The sequence below is a fragment of the Buteo buteo genome, chromosome 17 (genome assembly GCF_964188355.1).
Source record: "Buteo buteo chromosome 17, bButBut1.hap1.1, whole genome shotgun sequence".
Classification (NCBI taxonomy): domain Eukaryota; kingdom Metazoa; phylum Chordata; class Aves; order Accipitriformes; family Accipitridae; genus Buteo; species Buteo buteo.
This window is the reverse complement of record NC_134187.1, coordinates 23,998,915-24,011,636: the sequence shown is the minus strand read 5'-3', so window position 1 is coordinate 24,011,636 and position 12,722 is coordinate 23,998,915. Positions and strand designations below refer to the sequence as shown.

At 34.9% G+C, this 12,722-nt stretch overlaps 1 protein-coding gene across 1 annotated transcript in view; it reads left to right on the top strand.

The window, feature by feature from the left end:
• Nucleotides 1–12,722, top strand: part of CSMD1 (CUB and Sushi multiple domains 1) — a 1,222,061-nt gene that overhangs the window by 1,174,158 nt on the left and 35,181 nt on the right. The window contains exons 55-56 of the mRNA XM_075049874.1: nucleotides 6,280–6,468; nucleotides 9,581–9,754. Coding sequence (XP_074905975.1) covers nucleotides 6,280–6,468; nucleotides 9,581–9,754 — 363 coding nt within the window. The remainder of the gene's footprint in view (nucleotides 1–6,279; nucleotides 6,469–9,580; nucleotides 9,755–12,722) is intronic.

The following is a 12,722-nucleotide window of genomic DNA, read 5'->3' as shown; positions in this document are numbered from 1 at the left end:
TTTTTTTTTTTTCTTAATTTCTAATACTGGCTTTTCAGAAGCTAACTTGTCAGGCTTACCCATTAAACCAAAGTTTTTATTTTAGGCAGTTATATTTTATTTTGTTTTATTTTAATAATCTCAACTGTACTAAAAAAGGGACAGCTGTTGTGAATGCTTGTTAAAAATTAAACCTAGGGAAAGACTTGAGTAATCCATAGGATGGGAAGAATTTTTGAAAATAATTGTATTCATGAATGTGCAAAACCTTCAATAATTGTGAGAATTTTGCAATATACTTCAGATTTTTCTTCTACTTGAGTAGATTATTCTGATATTAAAATCGGAATAATTTGGCCACATAGTTTCAATGTTCTGTTTCAACTAAGCCGATGTATATTTGGGTGCAATAACAATGATTTTCACTAAATTGCAGTGGGAAAAAAAAACATTCTTGCTCTTTCTTTTAAACAAATTCTAATATGCCATTTCATTGTTTATTTTGCTGCTTTTTACTTTTACAGTATTTTTATCTGTGCAGTATTTCACTGTTTAGGTAAAACTGTTTGTCACTGCTCTAGAAATAAAATAAGCATCCAATATTGTGGTTAAAGAAATAGTACTTTCCAATATTCTGGAGTTCTCACAACTCCCAAATGAGATTTCCACATGGTGAATAGTCCATGAAGCCATGGCAGGTTGTCTGTATTTTTGCTCTGGAAGGCTTTTTTTTTTTTTTTTTTTAAAGCTTTGTGCCTGCAGATGTCTATCATCCTCCCCATTCCAGCAAAAGAGGGTACTATGGCATCTGCTGCATTTCTGTCCCTCATTCAGAAATTCGGGTAGGGCATTAGTTTTCTCCCCAGTGCAACCCTAACTTGGAGGCACTGTGTGAACATAGCAAGCAGTGTTCTTCATGGTAAAGCGGTTGCAGAGCATTCATTCTGTCTTCACATAGACTCTCAAGAAAACATGGCAATGACTTTATGAAATGGCAGTGGTAGACAAGCTCTCACTTAGGATGTGATAAAGTCTAAGCCCTTAATCAGTCTGAAGATTGTCAGAGTGACTTTTAAAGACTGACCTATGATCTGGAGGTGGGTATTCTTTATTGCTCCTGTTCATGGTTTGTTGGTTTGAAGAGCAGAAGTTAAGATTTTTTTATGGTCAGAAAAAGGTGTAAGAGGGCATATGAGCCTCTAACGTAGTCCTTATTGCCTTCAATTACAGTGAACATATTTGATTCCAGAAACTGCTGGGAAACTTTTCCAGAAAACTATTCAGTTTGTCCTGTTACTGTTTAATATAAAAAAAAAAAAAAAAAATACGGAAAGGTTCTGTGTATTAGAGTTAATTTATAAACCAGGTTTATATTTTGTTATCAATGGAAAGCTGTAAGAAGCATGAAACTAGGGATAAGTTCAGATCTATAGACAATCTTTTGATCCAAAGGTATTGAACAAGCATAATAATGCTACCGTGCCCTCTTGAAAGTAGCTGAAAGTAAGGTGTGCAGTTAAGCTCCTTTGTATCCTGGGAGCAGTGAAAGGCAAAAGAAGCATAATATCACTCTTGCAAATCCAGATATTGGAAACTGATAACCCTCATTCAATGGGAATTAGGTTGCATGTGTATCCATGTCAGTAAATTCAAAGTCAGACAGACTTGAAACAGTAATGTAGATCACCAAAACAATACCTATACACTGCTCACTGCACACATAAAATATTTTTAAAAATTGAAAGAACTGATAATATTTAATGGCTTATGATCATTGAAAGTTAAGAAATTGTACAGTATAACATATGCATTCTTGTTATGCTTAGTGCTTTTAAACATTAGAAGCACAACAGAGTAACTTCCTATCTTGTGAGGGTGAGTCAAAGCTCTGTCTTGTATTCATTATCATCTGATCTAGCTTAACAGTATAGAACCGAACTTCCTAATAACATAAATTCAGACCTCTGCTTCAAAGCTTTAATTTCAGCCATTGTCATTATTTTATTTTCACTAGTTTTAAGAAACATGAATAAAACTTTTTTTTTTTTTCTTTTAAGGTAGCTAAGCCCTGTAAGTAGCTTTGTCAATTATTCAAAATTTAAATAGCAAAAAAATTTGCTTCACCAAAGTTAATGGTTTTAATGGTGTTTTATTTTCTTACCTGAACAAAATGAAACCAGAAAAAAAAGTCATTTTTGGGAAAAGAAAAAGTTGGAAATATTCTAATCCAAACAATTCTATTTTCAAACATTTATGATAAAAAGAGTTAAACCAAGGGCAAACCACCAATGCCACCTATGCTTTCCTGTGGCTTTCAATGCAAAACGTTAAGGATGAAACATTTTGGAAAGTACTGCCAGTCATCCCAAGAATTATATCATTTTTCTTCAAATATATCATTTTCAGTCTTCATATTTACACACCTCTATCTTTTTCTCTGCTAGTTTCATGTAGGAGCAAACTGATTGAAAATGAATGAAATGTAGTTGAAAATAAATGTGGAACTTTTTTAAATCTTAATGGCTTCATAAACACTATTGTAACTTTTATTTTCACTGATTCTGACCATTCATGTTATTTTAGCCATGGTACTATAAGTATAACCTGTTTGTATTTACCATCTAGAGCCCTAGAAAAGAAGTAAAAGGGCAAGAAACTTCATTCCCACAAAAAAAAAAAAAAAAAAAAACAAACCACAAAAAACTCAAAAATCCCACCAGAAAATAAACTAAAAATATAAATTGCATGGAGGAAGATTCTTGCAAAAGTTTTGAGTTCACAAGAAACTAAGTTAGGTAGACAAACAATATGAATCTTGTCCTATAGCTTGGAAAAAAAGTCCAATAATACATGTCCGCATGCAAATTTCTCCTAGTTTTGTGGGTTTGTTAATGAAATCTCACTGTAGAGGTATGTGTACTGTTTAAGCTGCACATGGCCAATTTCTAATGCTATAGTACTGAGGTAAACCAAACATGGATAATATTAAATGCAGGCTACTAAACATGTGCCTGTACTGTGGATATATGTGAGTACAGCAAGGAGTCCTAGTTGCACCAGGATAAAATTTATAATACAGAAAAGTTTTAAATATGATTGATAAATTGTAATTTACCTTTGAACTATTACAGTTTAGGGGTTTTTTTTATTCCAGAGGATTTTTTACAGTCATAAAACATAATTCCATACTTTTTTACATGTATAGAGATTATTTAAAGAAAGAGCTACTCTTGCTGGTAATCAAGATGGTTGCTAAAATAGGTAGATATCAGTAGAATGGAAAAGTGTTATTTTGAGTAGTTACTTTTCGGTATGCAGTTTCATTGCAAAATGGTGTACTGATTAGAGCATGGACATAGGTCTCAGAAGACCTGAGTTCAGTTCTGCACCAGTACAAATATTCCATACAACCATGGACATCGATTTATGATATGATGGGTCATGATACTGATACTGTGTTATTGTGAAGCTGGGGTTCGAAACTGCATTACCATATAATGGCAATTTTAGCTAAAGAGAAAAATTTTAAATACTCATTTCTGCATTTGAATTAAATGTACCTGTATTTTTAAACTGAGCAGTGCCTGGGCATGGGAACTTAATTGCCTCTACTAATTAAGAAGGTTCTCCAACAAGTTTTTCATTTGAACCAAGTAGCCCATCCACAGGAATTGTTCAGACCATGGTTCAGGGGTTAGCACGGGCAGCAGGACCATTCCTGATGAGCAGTTCAGAGAAATTCAGCCGGGTCTGGAGGGCAGCAGAGCACAAGAGCAGAGACATGGCCACTGTCTACCAGCCTCCGGCCAGAGAACGAGCTCTGGTACTCTTTACTTCATACTGATACAGATGTAGCTTCAAATGTTAAGGAAAGTATATACATCTGTAGAGAGATTAAGGATATGTTTGTACAAGGCAACTTATAACTATGCAGAGGATGCAGGTTAGTTCCAAAAGCAGAAGGTTTGCAGCAGCGTCTACCCAGCACTACACCCCATTGAATTGCCTGAGGGCCAGGGTTAATTGAGATTCAATGTGCATTGCTTCTGGGAGCTGCGCTACCTTCTGTACGAATTGCACCGTGAATACAGACGTATGAGCTTATTCAGATCTAGCTTAGTATTTCAGTAGGGCTTTATGTCAGTGGGCTGTGTGTTTTATAGACTTTCACTTGTGTTTCTGTTGTACAGTGATAGCTATACTGCCGGTGAAAGAACAGTGATTTGTAATAATGGGAAAAAGCCATAACAAAGAATGCGTAATGTGAAAAGAATAAAGCATTTTTCTCTTGATAGCACCCTTAAATAGAGATCCCCAAAAGCAGGAATTTTCAGAGTTCCTCAAAGGAAGTACAGAGACACAGACTTCCACATCCAAATCTTTCACAGCTTCCAAAGAGCAGTAAGGTTTTAGGGCTTTACATTTTTCCCTCTTTTATGGGATAGAAAAAAAGTCAGGAGGTAAAAAGGTATTTGCTTCTATCAATGAAATCCCAGCGTAAACACATATTTATTTAACCTGCACGTATCTGATCTATGTATAATATTTATAAGGTTATAACAGTAAGTTTAAATAAATGTTGGTAGTATGAAATATAAGCTAAACTCTTATAATGTAAGCTAAATGTAACTTCTCTGGTGAATTATTTCATAGGAGTCACCATAAACCAGAATGGGAATAGTTTCAATTAGGACGCTGTAGCTTTATTACTCCTCAGGAAAAAAAAGTAGGTCTTCTCCACTAACGATGTCTCTTCATCAGTCTAGATAATGCCTTACTAATGCTTTATGTACATCGTTGTAATACCTAATGGTTTTTAAATGTATTTTACTTTTCTGTGTAATTTTTTCTTCAGTGATTTTAATAACAATCAGTAGGTGGCAAATAGGTTTGCTTCGTGCCAAAAGTGTTCTCTCTCTCCCTCCACCCCCAAATATTACTTCTAAAATAATTTTTATGAAGGAAAAATTTGGATTCCTATGGGACGTTCTTTAGACCTAGGTATATGCTTGTCTAGAATCCATTGCAAGACTGAAATCATGAACATTTAATACTTTTAAGATTGTGCCTTTAAAAGACAAAGAGAAATAAAAACAATTTAAACTAGGTTTCTCCCAAAATTAAATTTTAGGAGGTTAAAATTTCTTTAAAATCTTGATACTTTTTAGCTGATTAAATGAAATATTCTTTCAATGAATGAACATTTGCAAAAGCTGACTTATTCTAGAGTATTAGCTAATCAGTAAATTTAAATTATATGTATGATAGAACTTAACCTTTTGAAAAAAAATATGATTCAGGAGAAAAACCAGTTTATTAGTGACTCCATATGTCTTACCTCTAAAATGATAATGCTACCTGACATTCTTCTCCACCAGATTATCTTTCATGAAAATTAATTTGAACTAGATGACATACTTGAACGGTAGATTCCTGTCATTGTTTGATGAGCTGTACTTTATAATACTAATAATATTCTAAGTCTTTTTTTATTTACACCATTATGTTTAGAGTGAAGACAGCGGAGGCGTGGAAGAGGCATTTATAATTTTTCAGATAGCTTTCACATGAATAGACAGCAAAATTAGGAGTTTGCAATGGAGACCTCAGTGTCTCATCATAATCTTCTACCGACAAACCATCATGTTCACTGCAGAGTATAAACCAAAGGATTGGGGAGGGTGGATATATCTTCTATAAAAACTAAACAGTCATGACAAAACTCATAATTTTTTATGTTTTGAACTGCTATCTGGAAAATAACTTCATGCTTTTTGGTGCTTACCCTCACTCCCACTCCACTATTAAATATTTGATTTTTCACCATCTTCCTTTTTCTGTTCTACAGATTAATAGCAGAAAATGTTCTTGTTAATGTTGGAAGCAATTTTTCTCATTATAGGAAATCAAAAAAGAAAATGTTAAAGTGTTATTTAAACTATGTACTGGTTTGATTTTAATGTGGTTTCTTTCACATAAAAATTTACATAGAAGAACAAACTAAGCCTACCAAGAGAATGATAAAAAATTCCTCCAATTTCTCTTTTATCTTCGAACGACTTGTATGTCCAAGACTATTACAAGAACTGGAGTAAAATCATAGTATTACTTTCAAAGCTAAAAGATCTAGAGCCTTACTTAGGAGTCAACATAGCTGATATTTAGGTCAAATAAAAACCACAAAAGATGTCAAATGGACCACAGTCATGAGCTGCTAGTGAAATAACAAGAAAATCGCTGTTACACTTTATTTATGACATTGCTATTATGCATCAGTGATGAACACTGTTTGTCTTACAGTGGTGAACTGTTCTGATCCTGGCTTTGTGGAAAATGCAATTCGGCACGGACAGCAGAATTATCCTGAAAGTTTCAAGTACGGAACAAGTGTGGCATACCATTGCAAGAAGGGCTTTTATCTGTTGGGCTCATCTGCTTTGACCTGTAAAGCTACTGGCTTATGGGATAGGTCACTACCAAAGTGTTTGTGTAAGTATTCATTCAGTTGGATTAACATTAAAGAGTTGTGCATGACTTTTAGTCATGATAGACAAAAAAAAGTGTAGCCATCTATTGAGGAAAAAACCAGGACTTTAGGATCAAAGTATTGCAAACTGTGCAGCTCAGTAACACTAAGACAAGATGTCATGCAACTTGTCATTATTAAAAATGGGTTTAGAGGGAACTGTGGAGCTATTATTCGAAATGCCAGAAAGTTAAGATTAATTTCCTCTTTTGTTGTATTGTTAAGATATCTGAAAACAACTAGGGAAATCTAAAATTATTATTTATATGTTATCATTTAGATTGATAGTCTAAGACCATTAATGCCTATCTCAGAATTTTTTTTCAGATGTATTGAGAAGTGTATGTGAGAACGAATCTATGAAATGTTGTGTAGGATAATTTTGCTCAAGAGGGTCTTTTCATGACATCGCTTCATAATTTCTCCATCACTTTACCTCAGAGAGGGAGGAAATCTTCTGGTGTTTCCTGTAATCAATTCAGTGAGCTTCAGATCTCTAGAAAATAAGTTTGGCTGACTTTCATTTTCCACTGAGATATTTTTCTTCTCTGATCACTATTAATTTTCTGACATTAGATTTCTGAATGACAATGCAATTATAGGAAATAATAAATGAAAGTATACTTTAATTTGCAAACACATCAGATGTTTTTAAAGTTTTTGCTTTACAGCATTGTGATTGTTTACTTAAATTTTTTTGGTATGAATTTATACTTATATACCAATCAGATCAATAAATGTAACTAGGTTAGTGAATTTGTTTCTTTTTTATGCTTGCTTTCTTCCTACTACTATGTATATAATATCCACATGACCCAAGCAGTTTTGGTTTGATTTTCACAACAATCTATGCTTTCAATATCTGTCAATAAGAGCTATAATCTGAAAAGGTGTTTATTCATATTTCAAGAATAAAAAAATTAAGCAAAATAGAACATTTTAAATACAAAAGAGCTGCATAAAATTGTTCATTTGGCAAGAATATTTTACTGATGGAAGCATGTACCTCACTTTTTCTATCTTTGAAAAACCGTTATGAAAGTCTGTGGCCCAGTTCTGTTGGATCCCTTCCTACTTCCAGGACTGGGGTTTCAGTGTAAAGGGACGCTCGTTATGCAAGGGGCAGAAGAGGATGGGGAGTCTAGATCACCTAGAATAGCTACCCATCTTTCCACATCAAATGTTTTGGAAATTTGATAGCATTTGCATGGCTTTCTGTTTTTAAGCAGAGCTTGAGGAAATTCACAGGTGTCTGTCCCCTCAGAACAGGAATTCCTGACCTTTCACTGGGGAATATTGGTTGAGGCCATGAGCCTGGGAGGTGCCTACATTCCTCAAACACCTACCAGATAGCTGCTGCTAATTTGCTGCTGATGGACTGAAACACTATCTGAATCCTAAATATCACCAGGACAAATTTAACATTCTTTCCCCTAAGAAAACCTCAGTGAAATGAATAGGGCTCTTTCTATGAGAAGGATCTATTTATCTATTCACAGATGAAATCACCCAGAGTCTTTTCAAGTACTATGAGAGAGATGTAATTTTCAAAGGTTATCAGTGATAATCTCCTTTTCTCAAGCTTGAGATTGCTTTTGGTGGTAGGGCAAAGTGCTTGGAGAGGCAGGTGAGATAAAATTTTGAACCCCAAGTGGACACAATGTTTACCATGATCAATTCTAGTTCAAGAGTAAAAATATAGAAACACACTGCTCTTTTATATGCAAAGCAATACCTATGATTGTCATTGCTTAAAAATGGATGCTTCTTCCCTTCTTCATAAACTGGGAAAATTTCCTGGTACTTGCTACAAATCATTATGCAGCTGCATTAAGGTGACCTACATATGTTTTTCTTCCAAAAATTCTGATCACCCACCCCAGCTCCTTCCAGAATTGTGGCAGGACTAGCATTTGCATGGTACTGAAGCAAGGTCATTAAGGTAACAGATCTGGCTGAAAACTAAACACTGATTTTCTTCTGTGCTAGTACTGTTCAACCATATCAGTGTCCTGATTTGGGTTACCATTTGCTACATGGATGCTTAAGCCAGCCCAAGGAAAGGAGGAGAAACACATAGCAGTGAAACACTGGTGGTCAGGACCATGCCTTTTCGCACAAATCCACTGTGCACTAAGTTTAACATTATCATGGGACTCAGCATAACAGAAATAATTTTGATGTCTGTCAGGAGTAATAGTCATCAGAATAACAGGGGTTTTTTTTCTAAAAAAATGTATTTGACCCATAGATCATTCATTCAAGTAACTCATAAAGCTGCTCAAGTTCACTTGCTCTGCTGAAGTGTTGTACAAGTTCTGTGACTGTTTACTAAAGTTACATAAAATTTATTTTCTTTGGGTTTTCTTTTTCTATTGGATGACCTAAGCTTTACACAAAAAGCATTCAGAATTTGATTCCTTAAGATGACTTATGTTTCATCATATAGCAGATCTGAACTATTTGTTTGTGAGTTATTATGTACCAAAACTGTTTATCTGAATTTTTTCTCAAACAAAATGTACACATTTACTTAAGCATAATATGATTCATAATTTACAAAACTTATCAGTAATCTATTTTCCTCTTGCTCACTCTAGTGCAACACATTGCTATAATAATACTAGAGATTAAGTATTTTTATTTCTCTATACTGCCCAAACTGCTTCTAGTTATTTTATAGATATGATAAAGCTACTTACCATTATCATATCTGTAATATATAAGCACATTGCAACATTAACCTTACTTGGTTTGTTCTTTCCCAACCTTAACAGAAATAATGTGTATTGTTTGTATGGAAGGACAGTGAACGGAAATGAGTGAGGAAAGAGAGCTCTGTGTGTTTTCAGGGAAAGGCTAAACTAGATGGGTTAGTTTTAGAAGTAGTTTTATGTTTAATCTTACAAATGACCAGTAAATCATCTATAGCAGCAGCAAAACTGACCATATGAAGGAGCTGAAATCCAGACAGATATTTATGTTGTGTGGAACCAACCTCATATTTAAAGGTTCTAATAGTTTTTTTCTGTGCCATGGAAACATCTTATAATATTGTGCTCTTTCCTCTGTTAGCCATTTCTTGTGGACATCCTGGGGTGCCTGCCAATGCAGTTCTTTCAGGAGACAAATTTACATATGGCTCCATAATTCACTATTCTTGCACAGCGGGTCGAAGACTGATAGGAAATTCTACTAGGGAGTGCCAAGAAGATAGCCACTGGAGTGGGACTCTCCCTCACTGTTCAGGTATTTGTACCAACCATCATCTGAATGTCACCTTGTAATTACATGAATAAGGCTATTCTCAAGCAATTTTTAACTGCAGTCAGATATTTGTTTTGTTTCTTTTCCAAGTATATTTTAATTTCACCAATAACCACTCAGCTGAATTTTAGCCATTTATTGAAATATTCTCATACATTGTCTCATTCTCTTTGTCATTATTTCGTAACTTTAATCCTTAGCTAGATGCTAGAGTTGTATACTGCAGTATAGAGATGCCACCAAACACCATTTAAAACCTGGTAGAGTTCTGCTTAAAAAGGATGCATGTATTAAATATTATTTTTATGAACACCATTTTGTGTAAACAAAGGTTGTCACATAGGAAAATGTTGATTAAAAAACACCACAGAAAAGGTAATAGATGGTAAACTTCATACATGATCTTCCTCTTTTCACTTACAGAAATATTCTTTATTAGTGCTACAGTGTGCAAATACCATAAACCTCTGCAATGTTCTTGGTGCTGGAACAGTTTATTCTCCCCTAGACTAACTATGCAAATTTAAAAGAACCCAAAAAACTTTACACACTTTTATTGAAGTCAAGAGCTCAGACAGGTATTGGCTACTAAGGACATCCATAGTGTATTAATAAGTTTTGTAAGGGAAACAAGCCTACACAATTAGGTATATAAGAAAACAAATACCTGCAGGTTTGAGAAGAAAATTTCCTAATGAGAAAATTGTTACATATTTACACATTGTAGAATCTGCTTATAACTTCTAAGCTCTTGGACATGCCCACTGTTGGGCTGATCTGATTCAATGTGATTCAATTCAGATTTGACCTAATTTAAATATGTGTAAGTTATTTAAATTCTGTACTTTGAAAAAGCCCTAAATAGGTGCTTGTTGAAAATGGTCCATTCATTCTGCAATGGTGCTAAGCAGAATTTGAAACACTGAGGAAAGGAAGTGAATTTAGAATCACTGATGTTTCTTTTCTGTTCTCTGCTGCTCAAGGAGGAGAGAGTTTACTTAAAGTCTTCTCACACTGCTAGATCTCACTGCCATCATAGTCTCTATGCCTAGATCTGAAAGGAATCTCTGTGGGACAATCATATGGATAGTTTCCACACAGAACTGGCCTTTTCTTGCTTATCTTAAGCCCACATTTATGCCACTTTCACCTTTTTATCCAGTATAAAATGCCAGATCTGAGATTGCATCAAGACTTCAAAATTTTTAAGGTCAGAGCCTTCTAGTACTATTTCCCAATATTTCTCACCGTAAGAGAAATTCTCATGTTGGTGGAAAGGAATTTTCATCACTAATAATTGAGACTCTTCAGTCATTAATATGATAGTATTTTTATAGACTCATAGATTTTTAAAACATTAAAGACCACTGTAGTCATCTCCTGTGATGAGGAAAATATGTCTAGTGTAATTAAAACATTGTTACTGATGCCAAATATACTTTTCTAAGTTTGAACATGATGTGACACCATCTTGAGAGCAAGGTGATTCCCTAGGAAAATGAGAAATCTATCTCTCTTAACTCAATTAAAAAAAACAAACAAAAGCTCCCAAACAAACAGCCAAAAAAACCTAAAAAAGTGTCTCATTCCCCTAAGGCATTTAGAATTATAAAAATAACTACACTTTCCACGTTAGGTATTCAGGAGATTACTCCATTAAAAAAAAATAAATGAATAATTTGTATTCATAATGTCAGAGAAAGAATGATTGTGCCCAGGACAACTGAGACAGCTCATTGGTTTTATACATAAGGGATATGAAAAACAGTCCCAATATAACACTTGAAACCTGTAGTCTACTTCTGCATGGGGTTTATTTTTTTATTATATATTAATATATCATTGCATGCATGATGGCATAAATATGATCTCAGGTTTTGTTGTCACCTGGGACCTGTTGCAGTGATGGACACTTGTATCTTATGAGTTAAGCGATAGTTGAGATTTTTTGTTTAAGGTGACTCGCACTCATTTTTCAGCAGTGGATATGTAGTCTTCTACATTGCTAAATAAAAAAGGGTCTAGACCTTCATAATACTATAACTGCCTTTGTCTATACCCTTTGGCCATAAACTTGCATAGCTCCAGTTTAAACTTTCTCCAAGACAAAACTAGGTGGGCCCAAGAAAAAGAATCTGGTCATTCATCTGGAATAATCCCCTGAGCAAAGTCCCAAAGCAAAGTGAGACATCATCAGGATTTTAGAATCATGGATCCTTCTGCCCTGAACAGTTCCTGCAGTCTTTGCATTCACAAGCCAGAGTATGTGCCTCATATCTGTTTCATGATGTAAACGTGCCAGTGGTAGCCTGAATCACAGCCCTCATGTTATTTCACACATTTTAAGCAGACAAAAGTGTCTGTGTGTTAGTAATATCTTGGAGTAAGGGGAAGCAGATGGCATCCAGAGGCCACATCTGGATGGCCAGGGCATAGGTCATGGATGCTAGTACTTGATCACTGCGAGCATTATACTCTCAGAATCGTCCCCAGAATGGTTTTCACCCATCCCAGTTAGCACTCCGTCACACGATGCACAAATACTCTACAAGTTAGTGTGTGCTGGAGATCGTTCTCAACAGCCACTTTGGATACAGCCACCCTGTTTTGGAGAGTGAGTTTAACCATATAGATGTGGACAGAATATACCAGCTGGCTTCAAGACACTCACACTGTTTACAAGCATGTATTTAGACAAGGAAATCTAGGTCCAAATGCTATACGACAGGGTGACAAGGGCAATCTATTCTAGAAGAAGCTAATACTAAGCAAAGTGGACACAACCGAAGCCCAGAAGTTAGCCTTGAATTCTGGAACTGTGTCTTGGTTTCCTTTTAGGAGGAAGCATGATTGTAATCAAAGTGTCTGTCACAAACTTGCTATTCTGAAAATGGTACGCCACACACATAATCATATTTTCTGACTTTAGAAAATTTTTCTTTCTGAAATA